This window comes from Odontesthes bonariensis, chromosome 14 (assembly GCF_027942865.1).
Source record: "Odontesthes bonariensis isolate fOdoBon6 chromosome 14, fOdoBon6.hap1, whole genome shotgun sequence".
Taxonomy (NCBI): domain Eukaryota; kingdom Metazoa; phylum Chordata; class Actinopteri; order Atheriniformes; family Atherinopsidae; genus Odontesthes; species Odontesthes bonariensis.
In genome coordinates, this window is record NC_134519.1 from 36,135,833 (window position 1) to 36,158,683 (window position 22,851).

Sequence of the window (22,851 nt, forward strand, 5' to 3'; positions counted from 1 at the left end):
GTAGGACTCCGATGACATCATCTATTTTATCTCATTTATCTGACATTCATGTGATCATCATTCATGATGATCACATGGCAGCAGTTTTCAAACTTTATGTGCCTAAGGCTCATATGGAGCAAGCCAAAATGTAAAGGTACACTTGTAATCTATTCAGTGCACAATGTCTCATTCCCTTATACAATGCGTTTTCTTTTACAAATGCCAAATAGATAGATAGATAGATAGATAGATAGATGCTGTACTTGCATGGTGGCCTTGACATAGCAAAGCTCAGAGTAAAGATTGCTAACTTAGATAAAATGGATAAGAAGCAGTTCCTCAACAGTCTGGTGGGAGATGGTTCGGTACTTGCGTTCAAGTTGAGCTTTTTTGTTGAGAAATCTGGATGAAATCCATTGGTACTCCTCACTGTTGTTCACTCAAATAATAGGGCATCAATCTCTGTTTTAATGTTGGGATTGGCTTCCTATGGAGCAGCTGATGCCAGTGAAGCACAGTTTCAAAGTCATCTGGTATGACTTTGATCCTTCGTGCAGAGGGTTGTTGACTTAACCTGTGCAAATCAAACCATAGCACGGGTGGCTGTTTTCCCCTCTTTTCTTTAGGCGGTGGTCGTGATTAGTTTTGCTTTGCTAAATGCGAGAAAGCAATCCATCTGGATGTTGTTTCTTTTCAAAGCTGTCAATCGGAGATTTTGATGTATCACTCTCAAAAGAATTGCCACTGTTCAACATCATGACCTGGGTTGCATTAAAGATGGTGGTTTTAAAATATTTTCATAGATGAAAGAATGTTTTGGAATTGAATGTGAGCAAATTAAAATCTGTTGCCATTGTGTTTTGCGATCATCATGTAAGGTTGTCACAGAATCCATGCCACATCCCGGGCTTGCATCAAGCCACACAAGTTAGGGAACCCCTGATCTGATCTGCTCTCAGCTGAAAAACTATGATTCTTTGTGTGTTTTTGCTCTTCTTCTTTTTTGTCGCCTCTTCTCTTTCCCCCATAAATGTAGGTGCTGGAGGATGGGCACCTTTGGATACAGACCGTTACCAGTGGTTACAGGTAGACCTGGGTTCCAGGAAGCAAGTGGTTGCCATAGCGACACAGGGTCGCTACAGTAGCTCTGATTGGATCAGCCATTATCGGCTTCTTTACAGTGACACACAGAAAAACTGGAGGTCATACTTGCAGGATGGGAACATTTGGGTAAGAAGATTATGAAATGAGATCTGCATCAAAAATCACATGTAGCTGGAGTTTGAGCAACTTAACCAGTTCCATGCAAAGATTCTAGGCTGTTAAACATTTAATGGCAAATTACTTTGATGTGTCAGGACAGCACACTGAACAGTACATTATTGGTACGGCATGTGCCAGCTTTGCAACTATCAAACCTGTTCCTTCGGCAAAATGTGAAATGTAGATTTAATCAACTGATTCATGTTCAGACGATGATTTTTACAGTTGAAATCATGTCAGTAGACACTCCATAGAGTAACACTGTCTCATCATTTAGTTAAATATTTAAGTTGCATCACATTTATCAGGGGAAATGTCCACACTAGCAGGTCAGAAGAGTTGGAGGATTGGTCACCTGAGCCATCCCTAACTATAAGCTTTATCAAAAAGGAAAGTTTTAAGCCTGATCTTAAAGGTAGAGAGGGTGTCTGCTTCCTGAAGCCAAACTGGCAGCTGGTTCCACAGAGAGGGGCCTGATAACTGAAGGCTCTGCCTCCCATTCTACTTTTAGAAACTCTGGGAACCTCAAGTAAACCTGCAGTTTGGGAACGAAGTGCTCTGTTAGGAAAATATCTTACAATGAGATCTTTAAGATATGATGGAGCTCGGTCATTAAGAGCTTTATATGTGAGGAGAAGAATCTTAAATTCTATTCTGAATTTAACAGGGAGCCAATGAAGAGAAGCTAAAACTGGAGAAATATGATCTCTCCTGTTAGTTCACAACTCTGGCTGTAGCATTTTGGATCAACTGAAGGCTTTTCAGAGAATATGTGGGACAGCCCAATAATAAAGAATTACAGTAAAAATAAGATGAATGAAGGTGTTCCTAGAAACTTAAGAGTAACTCCAAGGCTCCTCATGGTAGTGCTGGAAGGCAAGCTAATGCCACCCAGAATAATCATATGGCTAGGCAGTGTCTTCCTTCTGTATTTCTGCCAGTTAAAGGGGAAGTTTTTTTTTTTAAACCTGGAACTTATTTCTGGCATAAAATACGTTCATCTACTCACCGATAACAGTTTGGTGAAAGTCGGCGTCCTTCGGAAGATATTTAGATCACTGGAGATCAGCGTATATTCATATAACAGAGAGAACAGGGCAGAGACAACACAGCCTCTGAATAAGGCATTATCTGTCTTTATTTCACCAATACTTTAAGACCAATGAATGAATGAATGCGTACTATTGCACTGTTAGCGCAGAGCTGCTGTGTTGTTGTTATTGGGGGCTAACCACGCGTCTATTGGGATGACTTCATCGACGCGTTATATGAATATACGCTGATCTCCAGTGATCTAAATATCTTCCGAAGGACGCAGACTTTCACCAAACTGTTATCGGTGAGTAGATGAATGTGTTTTATGCCAGAAATAAGGTCTAGGTTTAAAAAAAAAAAACTTCCCCTTTAAGAGTCATTCAGAGCTCATACATAAATGCTACTTTTGTAGTTGTTATATCATACATGTTATTTTTCTGCTCTCACTATGTCATTTGCTGTGACAAAACATGTCCCTCATTGGATCAATGAAGTATCTGTGGATCTACTTATAAACAGTGTGCTGTGGTCTGGTGGGCTTTGCTCTTCATTTGAAGATCACAGATGGGAATTAAAATATCTTGGAAATAAATGTGCCAAAATGAAACATAGATGAAATAATTGTTGAAATAAAAAAGAGATGTATTTAATTTTTTGAAAGACCACTTGTGTTCCACATGTTTCAGACATTTGAGGGGAACATGAACAGTGAGGATGTGGTTCGCCAAGAGCTACAACACCCCATACTGGCCCGCTACATCCGCTTCATCCCACTGGCCTGGAGCAAGGACAGACGCATTGGAGTACGCCTGGAGCTCTACGGCTGCTCATATTGTGAGTACAAATGGACAATAAAGGAAATTCAGATAAATTAGCCTAATCTGATCTGTTGTATAGATGCAAACTGAAAATGTCATATTACAAGTCTCCAGTGTGTGAAGTGCAGAGGTTTCCTGTACGAGTTGTTTTGCCCCTCTTCTGGGGTGGTGCATCGACTACACCGGTCAAGATGTAGATATGAAGCATACCTAGTGTGGTTGAAGGGAGGACAGCCCACTCTAGCTGCTACTCACCAAGCTTGTTTTTGCCCAAACCTTTCACTGTTTAGTTGTTTTAAAATGAAGACCCTAACTTTTCTAAATTTCCTATGTAGTTTCCACTGAGCTGAAATGAGCTGCGTCATAACATGGATGCAGGAACTCATCCAGGATTGTTAGGAAAGTGGTAGAATTGTTCATGTTTTCAAGATCACAGAAATGGCTCCGCAGCACTCGCTCAATGTCGCCCCCCCCACTCATTTCACCAACATAAATGAAATTTGCTACACCAGACATTAAAATAGGTCCCTTTGGCTAAATATTTACAATTTGGAGATATTTTATTTTGACAAACTCTCAGCAATTTTCTCGGTCACAGAGGTGGCGCTGCTACGTGAAGGTTAGCGCTACTCTACAACCAGGAAAGTGGAGAAGAAAACAATGCTGCTGTCAAGAGCAGGAACACTGTAATTAATGATACTGCTGCAGTTTTCGGATCATTTTAATTTTTTTAATTCAGTTAAAAGAGGTCTGAAGCCCCCGGCATCACCACTTGGAGTCTCTGCCCTCTTCTTTGCCTTCACGTATCTGTCCCTGAGCTTCTTCCACACATTCTTACAGAACTCTCCCTCTTTCCCCAAAGTTCTGCCAATCTCTGTCCACCAGTTTTGGGAGTTTATGTGCTCCCTGTGCTGTTTCACTGCAATTTCGTACAGCTGTCTGTACAAACGCACCTCCTCACTGAGCCTGGTCTCACATTGGTCCATCTGGTTCGTCGTTCTCGGCGCAGCCAAGTTACAAAAATCGACTGGTGCACGACAACGCGCTGCGCCGTCTTTTCAAGGCAAGCGCCAGGCCTGAAACGCCATTTTAACGTCACGGGTCCGCTGCGCCGTGAGCGACGCGTCAACTATAAATCCAGCTTAAGAGGAACAAAATTTTGACTAAATTACAGAGAGAGAAAATAGATATAGCTTTCCTAAAGGAGACACATCTCACAGAAATAGAGCACAAAAAACTTAAAAGGACAGGTTTCAAGCATATATTCTCATCCTCAAACGCACCAAAACACAGTAGAGGTGTGGCCATTCTGATCTCAGGGAATGTTGCTTATGAACATTTCACACAAATAACAAACAAGGAAGTTACATTTATTTTGATTAAGGGCAAGATTGATGGTGTTTTGGTAACTCTGTTTAATGTATACGCACCACCAGGGTCCGGGTGGGAATTCTACCAACAAATATTTGACAAAATAATAATGGAATCAGAGGGAATAACGATTTGTGGAGGAGACTTGAATCTAACCTTGAACCCAAACATGGACTCCTCTGGCACAATAATTCCCCAGTTCAAGAATATTGCTAAAAAAAACATGCATCTTAATGGCAGAATTCGACATAGTTGATGTACGGAGAGAAAATAACCCGCCGATTAAGGATTATACTTACTTCTCCTCCCCACACTCGACATACTCAAGAAACGACTACTTCCTGATGTTTAAGAAGTGAAAAAATGTCACATAGCATGTATGGATGTATCAGACCACTGCCCAGTTTAAATGCCAGTAACCATAGGAACCAGACTCAAAGAAACACTTTCGAAACTGAATTCCAGTATCCTAAATAAAGACACGGCTGAACACTTAACAAACGAAATAAAGGAGTATTTCAAATTCAATGACAACGGAGAAGTGTCACTGTCTATGCTCTGGGACGCATGTAAGGTCGTAATGAGAGGCCAATGAATCGCCATGACATCCTTGCTTAAGAAACACAGGAAGGAAAAACTGAAAAAACTCCAAATGAACTAAAAATACTAAATAACAGCATAAAAATTCATCAAACCCAAATATAAAAAGAGAGATTAAAATAAAAAAAAATTAAATAGATGAAATATATGCACTAGAAATTTAAAAAAATTAATGTACACCAAACAAAAATACTATGAATGAGGCAGTAAACATGCTCAAATCCTTGCCTTTAAATTGCGAAAACAACAAGCAGATAATACAGTTTATTCCGTAAAGGACCCTACGACTAAAGAAACACATCACCACATTGACGATATTAAAAGATGTTTAAAAAATCTTTCTGAAAAACTATTCACCCAACCACAGGTGGATAACGACAGTAAAATGGATGATTTTTGGAAATCGGTGAATCTGCCAGTCCTTTCTGAAACTCAAAATAATACATTAAAGACAGCGATAACAACAGAAGAAGTCAAAGCCGCCATAACAAGACTGAAAACTAATAAGTCCTCGGGCCCTGATGGATACACAGCACAATGGTACAGGACCCTAAGGGATGTTCTGACACCTATTTTAGTGATGCAGACGAAAGATTTTCACTATTTCCTGGAAGGAAGACACATCACCCAAAATAATCTCCAGGCTATGATAGTGAGTTTAAACGCAGAAAAAGCCTTCGATTCTGTAAGATGGACCTTCCTATTCAAGGTAATGGAAAAATTTGGTTTGATGAGACAATACTACAAATGATAGAAACACTATACAAAAGCCCATCAGCGCGTCTGAAGATTAACGGAGAAGTCTCAGAATCGTTTATACGTGAACGATCAACGAGACGAGGATGCCCACTGAGTCCTCTTCTCTTTGCTATTTTTATTGAACCTCTGGCTCAAGGAATGAGACTAAACGAAGCAACTAAGGGGATAAAAATGGCAGAAGATCAGAAATTGTCGCATTTCGCGGTAATCCAACACGATCCTTCCCAACACTAACGACATATTTAACTGAATATGGCTCTTTCTCAGGCTACAAATTAAATGTTCAAAAAACACAGATTCTTAGTTTTGATTACCCTCCTCCTTCTGATCTCTGTCAGAAATATCAGCTAAACTGGGATGAAAAATCTATAAAATATCTGGGAGTTCATATCCCTAAATATCTTTCAAGAATATCAGAAATCAATTATAAACCTCTAAATAAGGAAATGAAGGAAGATATCCATAGATGGAGCTTGATACCATATCTAAGCCTCAGCTCACGTATTGAATCCTGCCAAGGGTTTTATACCTTTTTCAGTCATTACCCTTAGAAACATCAGAAAAACAATTTCAAGAATGGGACAGATTAATTTCTAGATGCATATGGGCTGGGTTAAACCCAGGAGATGATATAAGATACTCCAGCAGTCAAAAGAAAAAGGAGAACTAGCACTTCCTATTCTAAAAGACTATTACAAGGCAGCTCAACTTGGGCCTTTAATAGGCTGGTGTACTCCTAGCTACAAGGCCAGATGGAAAAATATTGAACAAACTATGGGAAACGGATTAGTCTACAGAAATACCAAACACCTAACAGATCAAGATGATCCATGGATCTCTCATTCCTTCCATCTTTGGAGTGATGTATTAAAACAGTTCAATTTAAAAAAAGACATTTGAAATGTTGAAATGGTTTGCATATTATTGGTGGCTTGTAAAAAATCCTAAACCAAGAAGGAGGTACCTAGTGTAGATGAATGGATTGATATTGTATGGAAAGATGGAAAGAATTACTTTTCATTTAAGAACACGCAAAAATGGATTACTTCCGTCTCTACTGTTCAGATAATCCTTGATTAGATTATCATGAATACTTTCATTTGATTACTTTCCACGTTGCCCTTTTTTATTGCTTCCTTTCATGACCGGACGTGTTGACCAGTCTCTTTGTGCACATCTTAATTTCTCCCCCTGATACTTCTGCAATGCTCTATAGGTCTTCATGTCCATTGTTTGATTGTCTGTATGTTTATACAAAATCCAAAGTAAATAAGTTTTCTAGTTTACCTTCAGGATGAGGTCTTTGCTTCCACAACATGCCTGCCACAAAGGGACTGAGCACTTCCCTGTACTCAGCCTCTGGTCCATCACTGATACAGCCAACAGCTGCAGAGTCATCAGAATGTTTCAGGACTGAGTTGTGCCGGAGGTCTGCGGTGTACAGAGTGAAGGGAAATGGAGACAGTGCGGTCCCCTGCGGTGCTGCGGACCACCTTCTCAGACACACCAACTGTTTGGTTTGTCCTGGCATAATCCAACCGTCCACCGATTTTCTGGAGCTTCTCACAGTATAAGAAAACTCACCAAGGAAAACATTCAGTGCCCATCACCAATTTGATATTGCTGAGAGAAAATGATGAAAATCTTTTTCATGTACAGAAATTAGCTAAGTTTTTTAAGCATGGGACACATAAATACATTCCTTTATGTTCAAAGCTTTCTTCAAAGAGAAACAGAAGTTTGGTATTTCTGTAGACTAAACAGTTCTGAGTTGACTGTAATTTGTCTCCTCAGCAGACTTTAAAAAGCTGCGATGTGTCTGCAGAACTTTCACATGTTTGTGTTTGAGCCGGCAGACTTGTGTGATAGCAGTGCATGGAAACCACAGCATTCCTTCATTACCACATCTCCACTTTATAGACTGCACAACTGTTTCATGATGGCAGGAGAACTTTTCCCGGTCATTCCGCATCTTATTCTTATCATTCACTCGATCCTTTTGTCTCACAGGTCTGAATGCTCGTTTCTTAAAGAAAATGAAATTAAAACGCCACTAGTGTACCAGTTTTCCTACTATCAGATGAAATAGCCAAGTGATGACAACCTGCACACTTTTAAACCCACCTGAGTCCTGAGAAAGGCTCTGTCACACGACACACTCGTAGATCATAGCTCCCTTCTAGTGTTTCCTAAAATATATGGTGATGGAAAAAACAAATTTCACTTTTCAGCTTTTACATCAATAAACTAGTGTTCTGTATATCTGTCTGTCTGTAGCAGTACTTGACATATAGACTGTCAACTCCAAGAGATGAGGACACCACTGCAGATTCTATTTCTGTATCCGTTTGGATCTTTTTTTCTTCCCCACAGTCTTACTTCTGTGTTGGCTGGATTGTGCTAAATGCACCAAAAAAAAAAAAAATCAAAGATCCTGACAGTAGTGCCTACTTTGTGCAGATAAAAGTGTGCTCACTGAAGCAGGTAGAGAATTGAATGCTCCACATCAACCCCAGGACCATGAGGATACTGGAACGGGTCCTGAAGGTGCCTATTTGCTCTCCTGGCAGAACTAAGACCTGTCCCTCAGGGACTTTCATGATGGGGTATTAGAGCAACTGGAATGTAATCTGCCAGAGCAGATAGAGTTGTGTGATGTCATAACAAAGCAGGTTGTCTTTTATTAGCACTGGGAGTTTCTTCTGAATTTTGCTTAATCTTTATTTACCAGGTGCTTTTAAAAAACAAAGGTAGAGTGTTCATCAGGGAAGTCTGATAAGTTGATGAAGCACTCTGAAGGGAATTCATTCTGAACTCACTCTCTTGAAATGTGTGTTTTGATGCATTTTTCCATCTGTTTGCTGTGATTGTCCACACAGCTTCCAATTCCATACGGAACCAAAATATTCCATTTGATTTGATCTTTTATTGAGAAGGTCCTGAAGGCGCATGGGACTCCACTCCTGATCCATTACAGGCATTACATCGGAGTGGGATTTGTGAGCCTGCATCAATGTAGGACAACTTTACAAGAGACTACCTCACTCGTTGGTTTGCTAAGCGTAACCATGAGCTAACTATAATCCCCCTCCCAACATACTCAAGAATTCTTCCAGGAAACATCAAACCGAAGACCAATCTGTCAAATATCTTGTTCGAACATGGTGTCCTCTGTAAAATAAAATCATATATTTGCTGCTGTCCCATTTGCTCATATTTCTGTTGGGAATATGTGTCAGGTGAAAAACAATAAGAAGGGGAAAGCTGTGCAAGGTATTGTGTAGAAAACAAAAAATAAATAAGTTACAATGGAATAAGGGTTTGATTTTGAGACCAAAGTTTCTCCACAGTTTCATGCAGGGCTTGCAACTGGAAATAACTGCAGTAACTATCAGTACATGAGTTATTAAACAGGTTGTGGACACTAAGTGTGGCAGCTTTTGATCCTGGATTTGTTCTCTCGACAGAATATACACTAGAGTTTCCTTTTCTCTTTTTGTGTCCTGCAGGGGCTGATGTGATCAGCTTTGATGGCCACAGCATCATTCCCTATCGCTTCAGAAACAAGAAGATGAAGGTGGTTAAGGATGTCATCTCTCTGAAGTTTAAAACCATGGCCAGGGACGGGGTGCTGCTCCATGGAGAGGGACAGCAAGGAGACTACATTTCCCTGGAGCTCCACAAGGCCAGACTGCAGCTCAGCATCAACTTGGGTAGTTTTCCATACTCTCTCCTTGGATAGACAGCGGGTTGTTCGGAATGAGTTTTGAAGGACTGTCTGTCAGAAAAGAGCTCCTGAACATTTAAACCCTGTTGTGTTTGTGGGATTTGCTTCATTCCCTCCAGGCAGCAGTCAGTACGGTTCCATACAAGGTCACACGTCTGTGACCAGTGGGAGTTTGCTGGATGATGACCACTGGCATTCAGTTGTCATTGAGCGTTACCGTAGGAATGTCAATTTCAGTGTGGACCACCACACCCAGCAGTTCAGGACCAATGGAGAGTTTGATCACTTGGACCTTGATTATGAGGTAAATGCTGTGAGTCATGCTCTCGGGCATTTTCTTTATCTCAGTGTCATGTGACAATCCTGTTTTTGTTACGTGAAATGACGATCAGGTAACAATGCAGGGTGCTACCAGCCTTGGATACAGCCCGCCCTGAATGTTGCTGTAAAACCAGGCTCATAAACCCATTGACATCATCTCTGATTGTCTGATCTGATTTTAGCACCACACAATGTTGGTCAGGTGGTTTAATGGCTTACTAGAGTTTTTCTTTTGATACTATTCTATTCACTTTTATTCATGTATTGCGCCACATCCCAACAAATGAGACACTTCAAAGATACACTCCAATTCCAGCCAATTACAATCATAATCCAATCAAATCTGATTTAGTAAGATCGAAATTAGTCCAACTCGTGAAAATAGAGAGATAGATAGATTTTATTTTCGAACATGTATAAAAAAAAAATGTATGTAACTATTTGTACATACAAAAGAGAAATTTAAAAAAAATTACATCTCATAAAGTGCTAATATATAGCAAAACACTGCACATTGTTCGAAAAAGGAATGGGAAGAAGTACAATACGTTTTTAGTTTCCCACCCCTTTTAACTACTCTTCAGTTTGTAATATCCTAACTACAATACACCTATATAAATATATGCCATATATACACTTCCTGAATATCTATTTAAATACATAATCACAAAAATATATACTACATACATATCCTTGTAAATATAAATGTGTGTATATATATATATATATATATATATACAACTATCCCATAAATAAATATGTACCATATACTAAGTTAATTACAATATAACAATGAACCCTATCCAATTGGAAAAAAAAGTAAAAACCTTGGTAAAAAAGAAAACAACAGATCACATCCATCCTGAGCCCAGTGCTGGTGTCAACAGTCACCCCACAATAATGTGGGTTAAACCTACCGTAGACACTACCTGCTACCATTTCATACAGTATTATTGTCCTTTTTAAACTATTGTATATGGGTTTATGGGTCCAGGAGAAGATGTTTAGAGTCCAGGTTTATTATATATATATATATCTATAATATTCTCCCTGTTGATTTTATTCTTACCTTATCTACTAGCTAATTAATCGAGGCCCACCATACTGAAAAAAACTTTAGAATGAAATGTTTTTGCATTTATTCCCTCTTATTTAGCAATTCTTGAACTCACTTGGTGGTATTCATGAGCATGGTCTTCCCCAACACTGCATTCAATGCTAATGACTGGCAATCTGTCTGAAAGTATTTATGAGATTTAGTGTTTCAGTTGTTTCACCTGAACTGCAGTAAAATGGTTAAACTTGCTTAAGTGTGTCAATGTTTTCTGTAAATTCCATATTTCCTGTGCACACTGAACACTACCTGCACTTTGGTGCTCAATGTTCAATGAACTTATTTTGTCTACAGACCTGATGTGTGTGTGTGTGTGTGTACTGTGTGTCCTCAGATTGGCTTTGGAGGACTTCCCATATCTCCAAAGCAGAGCTCAGGAGGCAAAGAGAACTTTGTGGGCTGCATGGAAGGAATATTTTACAACGGGGAGAACATCACAAGCTTGGTGCGCAGGAAGAAGGTCGACACCACAAGCTTTGTAAGACAATTCTGCAAATATTTCAGTTTTGTCAAAAGGGGGTGGGTGTGAGGAGAAAGGATGCGGATGCAGATCCTTGGAAATCAAAAATTAATTTATTTTCACAAAAAAGGTTTTAACAAAAATCGCAGCTTAGCCGGATATCAAAAATCAAAAAACATGACTGTGAACAAAACAAGACTGTGACAAAAAAACAAAAGACTTGACTTGGCATGGATAAATACAATCTTACTGTGACCTGGAGTATGGACGACGGTTAAGGATCTGACAAAACAATGAGGGAACCTGGAAACTAAATACTGTGAAGGGTGATTAGGGATAGAGTGCAGCTGATGGGGAAAACACAGGTGAGGGACGTGAGGCTGATGGCAGGGCAGGAGAGGGTGGCATGACATGAAAACTAAACAAGACCTGAACCTAAAACATGATCTAACTAAGAACTAAACTAAGACATGATCTAAAAACCAAACAGGATCTAAAACATAGTCCCATGACAAGTTTCTTTTAACAGCTCGTTAGGCAGGGCAAGTTTATCTGTACAGCACCATTCAACAACAAGGCGATTCAAAGTGCTTTACAGAGACATTAAAACAGTAGAAATAAAAAGCATGATTTAAATGTTAAACAAAAAAGAAAGAAAGAAGAACAATAGATAAAATCAGTAGTTAAAATATGATTAAGTTTTGAAACTCAAGCTTCAGATTTGGAGCTTTATTCAAACGCAGCTGAAAATAGGTGCATCTTCAACCTGGACTTAAATCCACTGAGTGTTTCAGCTGATCTGAGGCTTTCTGGGAGTTTGTTCCAGACATGTGGAGCATAGAAGCTGAATGCAGCTTCTCCATGTCTGGTTCTGACTCTGAGAACTGATTGAAGACCGGACCCAGATGACCTGAGGGGTCTGGAAGGTTCATACTGGGTCAGGAGGTCACTGATGTATTCTGGTCCTAGACCATTCAGAGCTTTATAGACCAGCATCAGAACTTTAAAGTCTATCCTCTGATGGACAGGCAGCCGGTGCAAAGACCACAGAGCTGGACTGATGTGGTCCACTTTTTTGGTCTTAGTGAGGACTCGAGCAGCAGAGTTCTGAATAAGCTGCAGGTGTCTAACTGACTTTTTAGGTAGACCTGTAAAGATGCTGTTACAGTAATCAAGCCTACTAAAGATGAATGCATGGACTAGTTTTTCCAGGTCCTGCTGACACATCAGATCCTTTAACCTTGATAAATTCTTAAGGTGATAGTAGGCTGACTTTGTTACTGCCTTAATGTGTTTTTCCAAATTTAGGTCTGAGTCCATCTAGTAGTTTCTAGGTGTATAGATTGAAGTTCTGTGGTGACCTGTAATCGTTTCTCTTTGGCTCCAAAGACAATTACCTCAGTTTTGTTTTTGTTTAGCTGGAGAAAGTTGTGGCACATCCAGTCATTAATCTCCTCAATGCATTTACCAAGAGCCTGTACAGGGCCTCGGTCTCCTGGTGACATTGTAATGTATATCTGCGTGTCATCTGCATGGCTGTGGTAGTTTATTTTGTTGTTTTTTATAATCTGTGCCAGTGGGAGCATGTAGATGTTAAACAGAAGAGGTCCCAGGATGGAACCTTGGGGAACTCCACATGTCTCTTGTGTGCTTAGATGTAAAGTTACCTTTTGACACAAAGTACTTCCTGTTCTCTAAGTAGGTTTTGAACCAGTTTAGTACAGTTCCGGAAAGACCCGCCCAGTTTTCCAGTAGTTTCAGTAATATATTGTGGTCAACTGTATCAAATGCAGCACGGAGATCCAGTAAAACTAAGACTGACATTTTTCATTGGTGAAAAAACACTTTTTCAATGATCTTACTTAAAAATGGGAGATTTGAGATAGGCCTGTAGTTGTTCATTTGTCAAAGTTTAGGTCAATGTCTGTGATAGAAAATCTAAATTAGAGACTTAAAGCACAATAGAATATTGAAGATATAGAATAGAGTTTGATTGAATGACTTCATTGCCAACACAGGATACATACGTTTGTATGTGTCTGTGTGTGTGTATATACATGAAAACACACACTTTTATTTATCAAATGAGTTGCAAAATGAATAGAAAATATAGTCAACACATTGACATGGTTAGATATAATGATTTTTATTTGAAATATTAATTTTGTTCTTCAAACTTTGCTTTGGTCAAAGAATGCTCCGTTTGCAGCAATTACAGCATTGCAGACCTTTGGCATTCTAGCTGTTAATTTGTTGAGGTAATCTGTAGAAATTTCCCCCCACCCTTCCTGAAGCACCTCCCACAAGTTGGATTGGCTTGATGGGCTCTTCTTGCGTACCGTACGGCCAAGCTGCTCCCACAGCAGCTCGATGGGGTTGAGATCTGGTGACTGCGCTGCCCACTCCATTACAGACAGCATACCAGCTGCCTGCTGCTTCACTAAATAGTTCTTGCATAATTTGGAGGTGTGCTTTGGGTCATTGTCCTGTTGTAGGAGGAAATTGGCTCCAATCAAGCGCTGTCCACAGGGTATGGCATGGCGTAGCAGGATGGAGTGATAGCCTTCCTTATTTAAAATCCCTTTTAACTTGTACAAATCTCCCACTTTACCAGCACCAAAGCACCAGAGCAGCCCCAGACCATCACATTACCTCCACCATGCTTGACAGATGGCATCAGGCACTCTTCCAGCATCTTTTCACCTGTTCTGCGTCTCACAGATGTTCTTCTGTGTGATCTAAACTTTGTTTCGTCTGTCCATAACACTTTTTTCCAATCTTCCTCTGTCCAATGTCTGTGTTCTTTTGCCCATATCAATCTTTTCTTTTTATTGGCCAGTCTCAGATATGGCTTTTCCTTTGCCACTCTGCCTAGAAGCCCAGCATCCCGGAGTCGCCTCTTCACTGTAGACGTTGACACTGATGTTTTGCCGGTACCATTTAAAGAAGCTTGTTGAGGACCTGTGAGGCGTCTGTTTCTCAAATTAGAGACTCTAATATCCTTGTCTTCTTGCTGAGTTGTGCACCGGGGCCTCCCACTTCTCTTTCTACTCTTGTTAGAGCCTGTTTGTGCTGTTCTCTGAAGGGAGTAATACACACTGTTGTAGGAAATTTTCAGTTTCTTCGCAATTTCTGGCATGGAATAGCCTTCATTTCTAAGAACAACCATAGACTGGTGAGTTTCACATGAAAGTTCTCTTTTTCTGGCCATTTTGAGAGTATAATCGAACCCACAAATGGGATGCTCCAGATACTCAACTAGCTCAGAGGAAGGCCAGTTTTATAGCTTCTATCACCAGCAAAACAGTTTGCAGTTGTGCTAACATAATGCACGAGGGTTTTATAATCATCCGTTAGTCTTCTGAGGCGATTAGCAAACACAATGTACCATTGGAAGACTGGAGTGATCGTTGCTGGGAATGGGCCTCCATACACCAATGTAGATATTTCATTAAAAAACAGACGTTTCCACCTAGAACAGTCATTTACCACATTAACAATGTATGGAGGGTATTTCTGATTAATTTAATGTTATCTTCATTGAAAAAAACAGTGCTTTTCTTAGAAAAATACGGACTTTTCTAAGTGACCCCAAACTTTTGAACGGTAGTATATATATGAATGAATGAATGAATGATGAATTTATTGTCATTACACCTTACAGCATAATGAAATTACAGTTCCAGTACACCCATCCGGACAGACAAACGCTAAAACAAAACCCAACTAAAAACAAGAACAGAGAGCAACCAAGGAACTATGAACAAAAAGACAAATCAAGACCTTGCAAAAAAAACATCTTCTTTCGGCCTCTACCTTTATCAGGGGTCGCCCTGATTGATTTGGCATGATTAGGCTCAGAGGTGCCCTTTTTAAAATGTTAGTGTGCTACAAATCATTCAGAATATGCCACTTATGCAGATGACACACAACTTTATGTGTCTCTGTCAGCGGACGACTGCAGCCCAGCAGACGTACTGTGTCAGTGTCTGGAGGAAGTAAACACCTGGATGAGAGAGAATTTTCTACAATTAAATGAAGACAAAACTGAGATCATTCTGTTTGGTAGCAAAGAGAAGAGGGTCAGCGTTGGTGAATCGGGCCCTTACAATCACTGACCAAGTTGGTAACCTCGGAGTGTTGATAGACTCAGATCTGACTTTCAGCAGCCACATCAAAGCTGTCACCAAGGCAGCTTTTTACCATCTCAGAAACATCAACAGAATTAAAGGTTTCCTCTCCCAAAAAGACCAGGAGAAACTCATCCATGCATTCATCTCCAGTAGACTCCATCACTGTAATGCTCTTTTAACTGGACTTCCCAAAAAGAGCATTAAACATCTGCAGCTCATCCAGAACGCTGCTGCTGGAGTTTTAACCCGGACTAAGAGATCTGAACACATCACAGCAGCTTTAAAATCTTTACTCTGGCTTCCAGTCAGTCACAGAATAGATTTTAAAAGCCTGCTGATGGTTTACAAATCCCAGAACGGTTTAGGCCCAAAATACATCTGTGATATGTTCAGAGAATATAAAGCCAGCAGAGCTCTTAGATCCAAGGCCTCAGGTCAGCTGGTCCAGTCCAGAGTCCAGACTAAACATGGAGAAGCAGCATTTAGCTGTTATGCTGCAAACAAGTGGAACAAACTGCCAGTGGAGATTAAACTTTCACCAAATGGAGACATTTTTAAATCCAGGTTAAAAACATTTCTGTTCTCATGTGTCTATGCACGAAATCTGCACGATATCTTTTAACTTATCTGGACTGTTGCTTGTTTTTAAATTCATTTAAATTATTTTCTTTCTTTCTTTTTATATTCCTTTATGTATTTTTAATGCTTCTTCCACTCCCTGCTGCAATGCTTTTATTTTATGTAAAGCACTTTTTATTGTTTTGGACGTGAAATGTGCTATATAAATAAATTTGACTTGACTTGAGCCCCAGAATTGAACAATACATGAAGATATATTGTATAATCTTTAAGTATCTGGTAAGATGACACACCATAATTAAGTTACCATACCTGAGAAGGTTGAATAATGGTTGACTCACAAGAGTCTCATTTTGATGAATGTACAAAAAAGTATGTTTTCGCTAAATTAAAAAGCAACTGAGCAGCGGTCCATGGTTTACTTTGTCATCTGAGAGCCATTACTGAAGCTACTGCTTTCATTTCTCTATCTTTGTCTTTGCTCCACTCCAGCGTAACCTGACATTCTCCTGTGCTGAGTCCAACTCCTTCCCTGTCTTCTTTAATTCCACATCCTTCCTGCGGCTGCCGGGTCAGAGTGACAGCGACACTCTGTCAGTAAGTCTGTCTTTCAGGACGTGGAACCCTAACGGGCTGCTGATGTTCACAAGACTGGTTGATGGCTGGGTGGAGTTGGGACTGATGGAAGGCAAGGTCATTGTGTACATGAATGTGACACAGAAGAAGAACACACGAATTGAGATCTCATCAGGTGAGTTGTCAGAATGCAGTTCAGAATCCCTCTGTTGTTCAAATGATTATCGATGATAGCTTCTTGTTTACATCTTGCTTCCGTTTGGAATTTTTGGACATGCCAATTTGTCATGTTAACCCATAAAAGGGATAGTTTGGGTTTTTAAGTGGGGTTGTGCAAAGTAGTTATGAGAAGTTAGTGGCAAAATACACTAGACCAGGGGTTCCCAAACTTTTCCATGCCAAGGCCCCCCAAACAGTAAGCTTAGTATTAGCATTTCGGGCAATCGTGGCCATTTTTCTGTAAGGCTGTAAAGCCAAACTTAATGTATGCTGCCTCATACTTTCTGATTTTAGTCGGCCAGTTCCTTCGGTCTCTTCCAAGTCAAAAATCCGTCCATTTTGGCTAGCTACCTACACGCTAGCTTGAGGAGCAGAGCAGCTTGAGAACAGGCGCAAACCGCCAGGTCTACCATGTTTTGATTGGCAGCCAATCAGAAAGACAAGCATGGCAAATAACATTTCAATATGATATATTATTATAAATTGTATTTTACAATACTGATTAAAAAAATGTGACAATTTTTTATAATGATATTTAAAAAAAATTGAATTCTATTTTTTATTTTTTTTTCTTATCTTCACTCCAATTTTCTGAGGACCCCCTAGCGCCCCCTGGCCCCCACTTTGAAAACCACTGCACAAGACAATCACAGGGCACGTAGTGATGCGGAACAACTCTGTTCAACTGAAGAAATAGTGACAAAGTAATCACCAATCTGTTGTGACTCGAATAAAAAAACTACAATTTAATGTTCACTGAACTGCTGGGAATCTGTTTTAGGTTTGAGTTTCTGTTGTCCCTGCTCTCTGTAGCTGTTTGCTCGGCTCCAACATGAGAATTATTCAATGCTTCCCAAACCCAAACTATCCCTTTAAAGCTGCAGTCGGCAGGTTTTCAAAATTACGAGTCTAAAGTCGGAAAATTCGAACTGATACAACTTTCAGGTCCCTCCCCCAACCTCTAACAAGCTCCGAATTGCCCCCCAAACCCCTCCCCCTCTGTGGACGAGGTTGTGCACGTGAGTTCACACCAGTGTGAGCGCACACAAGCTGGGGCAGACTCACGCTCAGCAGCGTGTGCACAAGCTGTGATTGACAGGTAGGATTCCTCCACCCTAACTTGATTGGTTAAAAACAGCCGGGAGCGCTCGGTTTTTGCAAGCATGATTACAGGCTTCAGAGGGAGCTACAGATTTCGTTATTTTTCCTAAACAGCCTATTTAATATTCTACTTCCAGAATCCCATGACAGTTCAAGCTAATATGACGCAGCTTTAAAGCATCACCAGAGAATTTGGCTATTTTTTGCTCTTTGGCTCCCCCTACATTTGAGGGATGTAACACCACTGTTGTAAAATCAAATCTCTGTCTGTGTGTATATATATGTATGTATGCATGTCTATCATTAATAAGATGATGTCATTTCTGTCTGCACAGGTTCAGGTCTGAACGATGGCCAGTGGCACATTGTCCATTTAAACGCCCTGGAAAACCACGCGATGCTGACAGTGGACGGAGACGAGGCATCCACAGTCCGGACGGCTATTCCCATCCAGATCCAAACAGGAGGAACATACTTCTTTGGAGGTGATTAATCAAAACATAATCATCCATTTTTTTCTAGTTTTGCCATTCCTCTACTGCTTTTTCTTTTTTGGGGGGGGTTCTGTGGGAGATCATCGTACATGTCAGCTGAATTCACTCCAAAGACGACTATAAGTCACATGCATGCAATTACAAAATCTGGATTTTATTAGAGCACAGAGACAGTCTGGAAACACATTAAGGCGAGACACTACAGGTGAATAGGGTAATATTTTAAAATAATAGATATCACCATGAAACTTCCTCAGTTGATTACTTATACAAGTATGAAAAAAATGTATTACAAGTTTTAGAAATTTGTATGTTTAATTATGCAAATGAGGCATTATCTCATTAAATATGCGCACATTTGAATTATATTTCCGGAAGATAGATCTGAACATATGATAAAGCCAGGTGCAAAATTCTTTTTTCATTTTGTTTACACACAAAATGAAAAGAAAATTACAGAGGGATTTCAGGATATCTGCTTTCATTTCCTAGGAAATCAAAATATACTGTCCATAGCCTAAAAAACATTGATTTTCGCCATATTTGCTTTTATTATAATGTCACATAAATCAGGCCAGGAATGATTTATCAACAAGTCCTTCTGTAAATATCTTCAGAATACTGCTCAGTGTATAACTGGAAAGTTTGGTGTTAGTAGGTGCTCCATAGTCTGAGATATTGATACTGGAAAAATACAAAAAAACTGATTTTGAGAAAACGGCATTTAAAGATTTAAAGAGGGGGAATTAAATACATTTGTATTGGAAAAAATTGCTCAAAAACAGAATAAATGGTCAGGCCCTTAGTAATACTAATATTGAATAAAAATTCTTTATAGCAGGTTGAAATAACACATATTGAAGTAGACTGGCCCAAAATCTCAAAATTGACCACTGCATGAAAAATCACTGTTTTTGCCTGCCGTGTCTCGCCTTAAGTGACCATGACTTGAGTTGTATCTTTCATTGACTGAACTGGAGTTTCAAAAGTATTCACATACACTTACTCTTTACTGTTTTTGCAAATAGATATGAACATGTGGAACTGTAGAGCATGTACAGAGCATCTCGGTCAGTTGGAGTCTAGTTGAGCGTACATATGCAGGAGTGATTCAATCCCCAGTCTCATGCTATGGGTGTGGTGCAGTTTCCAGAAGCTGGATTTTAGCTGGATAAACGTGTTTACATGCACTTTAAAAGTCCAGTTTTCGTCAAGCTAACACAAATGAGTTTTTTCTAGTGTAAACGTGCTTATTGTCTTTACAGCAGGTCTGAAGTCCCATACAGTGGGTCCACGAGTCTGGTTATTGTTTGGTCAGTCAAATACCTGAGGAAATGACCTGTTTAAAAAACCAATTCGAAAATGAAATGGGTGTAGAAAATGGATGGATGGACAGACATTACAGGGAGTTTCAGAGAGATTCACCACATACAAAATGTTGAGTTTCAACAGGGTTCTTCCTGTTAGTACTTCTCTGGGCTTTCAATGATCATTTTTGACCTCCTGTACTTGTCCTCAGGCTACTTCCTACACACTACGAGCCGATCGCTTCAGCGGTCCTTCCAGGGATGCATGCAGATGATCCACATAGATGACCATCTGATTGACCTCAGGGCTGTGGAGCAGGGTCTCATTGGAACCTTTGAAAATGTCAGCCTGGACATGTGTGCAATTATAGACAGGTACATCCAATTACAGGCCTACATACCTAATGACTTATTTCAACTTATTACACATTTGAAAAACAACAGTTTATATGAGACGTTTGATCTAGTTTTAGAGTACACCATAGCACTGAAACTGCATTCTTATGGCCTCTGATTATGCTTTTGATACCATTGGCCATTGCATCTTATTACATTTACTTTAACATCTTGTTAGGTCAGATCCATCCAATAGATTCCAATTTGTGCATGTAAATGGTGAGTGATGGTATTGGCTTGGTTTCTATTATTTTTTTTATCAGGATTTGTCCTTTAACGCTCTTATCAAATAGGTCTCAGGGCTGCCTTCTTTTATCTGTGTAACATTACAAAAAAAGGAGTATCTTGTCCCAAACTGATGCTGAGAAGCTGGTTCATGCATTCATAACATGTAGGCTGGACTACTGGAATACCAGCAGTACCACAGAGTAGTGACCGGTACTGCCAAGAGAGATAACATCTCTCCAGTCTTGGCCTCTTTACACTGACTCCCTTACAGTCTTGGACAGACTTTAAAATCCTTCTCGCAACATACAAAGACCTTAATGGCTTAGCTCCTAATAATTTCCCTATTGCCCCACAAGATCGCTCCGCCCTCAGCATTCTGGTCCACCTGTAGTCCCCAGAATTAGCAGGACTAGAATGGGAGGCAGATTCCCAGGCTCCCCTCCCGCAGAACTCTGACACCCACTTCACTTTTAAACTGAAGCTTAAAGCTTACCTCTTTGAAAGAGCCTATTTCTAAATAGGGCTGCAACTAACGGCTAGTCACCGACTATTGAAACGATTAGTCGACTCGTCGGATAATTATTCATTTTTTCTTAAATTTAGCATGGAGTTGCTTTAATTATGTGGCAAATGATAATAAACACAAGAAAGATGGGTACCTCAAAAAATGCATCTTTTATTCAACTTTGCTGCTGATTCATACAAAATGTAAATAAAAATGTCCTATCTAAAAGCACAGTGCTCGGTCAGTATAGACATAGATCCATAAATACATAAACCTCTGTCAATTTTTTTTAAGGACAGGCAAATGTGTTTTATAAAAAATAAATAATGAATTATATTGGCTTGAATGTTACTTGAATCTTAACGAGGCAAGTCAGACAAAAGTAACCTTTTTATTCGCCCTATCCAGGCTAAAATGCTCCCAAACTTTAGAAGTTTTGGTACGCAAAGCTAATGTGTGGAATTCATTGTCGACTGTTTCTATTATTGATTTTTGTCGACAACGTCGACGAATCATTGCAGCCCTATTCTTAAATCATTGATATGCCCGTGATCTACTTGTTTGAATGTCTTTCTGCTTTTCCTTTGTACACCTACAACAGTTAATTTACCAATTCATTCATTTATTTTATTCCTTCTTTACCTCTTGCTTTTATTGCCATTTGAATTGCTTTCATGAATGTTCCTCTTGTGTAACCCAAAATGTTTGAATAAAGTTGAGTTGAGTATACAGCTCAGAATGCTAAACTTCGTATCTTATTATGTATCCCAGTGGATGGTTGTGAAGCCTCGCAGCAAACGCTGCTGTCTGCAGATGGAAGTGTTGTGTTCACATGGGTTAACCTGCCACTGTTTATCTGTTTGTGATGACAGATGTGTTCCAAACCACTGCGAGCATGGTGGTCAATGCTCCCAGACGTGGGATACGTTCAACTGCAACTGTACTGGCACAGGCTACACTGGAGCTACCTGCCACACCTGTAAGTCCATTCTTTTTGGTGGCAACGCCACCCTTTACCTTAAAGGGATAGTTCGCCTCTTTTGACATGAAGCTGTATGACATCCCATATCAGCAACATCATTTCTGAACATCTTCTTACCCCCTGCTGCGTCCTGTGAGCAGAGTTCCAGCTGAGTTTTGGCGTTGATGAAGGTAGTCCAGCTAGTTGGCTGGGGCTAGAAAAATAAAGCGTTTTGCTTCTCAAAGCAATATGCGTTCAAAAGAGTAATACATTTGTATCACAAAATGGTTCTCCATGAAAAAGTCAGACCTCACAATCGCTTGGCGCTATTTTCTCTCCCTTCGTATCACTGCCTGCTGCCGCCTGCCGACAGCCGCGCCTGTTACGCTGTTTGCTGCTCGGTCTGCACAGTCTACACAGCCCGTACCTACAACTTTGAAGATATAGATTTAGAATTGTGAAGCAAACATGAAACAAGGCAAAAACAATAATAATTGATGTACAAAAGCTTGATTACTGTTACTAGACAATCTAAAGATATTGTAAGGTTTCCTCATAAGCTGTCCTGGTGCTTTAGCAGTATGCTTTGAGTCTTCGTCCTGCTGCAGGGTGAACCTGTCACACCTATGCACGTGTATGAGTTGCACCAATGACTCACAAACATGCAGCTCTGAGCATACATGTGACGGCCTCCTCTTCTGTCCATCATAACTGTGCACACATAGCTTTGTGTTGGCTCAGACTGACTCTCCTCTTCTCTGCAGCATTGTATCAGCAGTCCTGTGAGGAGTACAAGGCTCAGGGGAAGAGTTCAGGAGCCTACTGGATTGATCCAGATGGCAGTGGCTCTGTCGCTCCCTTCAGAGTCAGCTGTTACATGGCAGGTAAGGCATGTTAAAAAG

At 40.0% G+C, this 22,851-nt stretch overlaps 1 protein-coding gene across 1 annotated transcript in view; it reads left to right on the forward strand.

The window, feature by feature from the left end:
• The window catches only part of cntnap2b (contactin associated protein 2b), a 63,174-nt gene that overhangs the window by 17,820 nt on the left and 22,503 nt on the right, over nt 1-22,851 (forward strand). The window contains exons 3-12 of the mRNA XM_075484198.1: nt 1,019-1,212; nt 2,967-3,114; nt 9,338-9,541; nt 9,675-9,859; nt 11,325-11,468; nt 16,655-16,913; nt 18,394-18,543; nt 20,072-20,234; nt 21,861-21,967; nt 22,714-22,833. Coding sequence (XP_075340313.1) covers nt 1,019-1,212; nt 2,967-3,114; nt 9,338-9,541; nt 9,675-9,859; nt 11,325-11,468; nt 16,655-16,913; nt 18,394-18,543; nt 20,072-20,234; nt 21,861-21,967; nt 22,714-22,833 — 1,674 coding nt within the window. The remainder of the gene's footprint in view (nt 1-1,018; nt 1,213-2,966; nt 3,115-9,337; nt 9,542-9,674; nt 9,860-11,324; nt 11,469-16,654; nt 16,914-18,393; nt 18,544-20,071; nt 20,235-21,860; nt 21,968-22,713; nt 22,834-22,851) is intronic.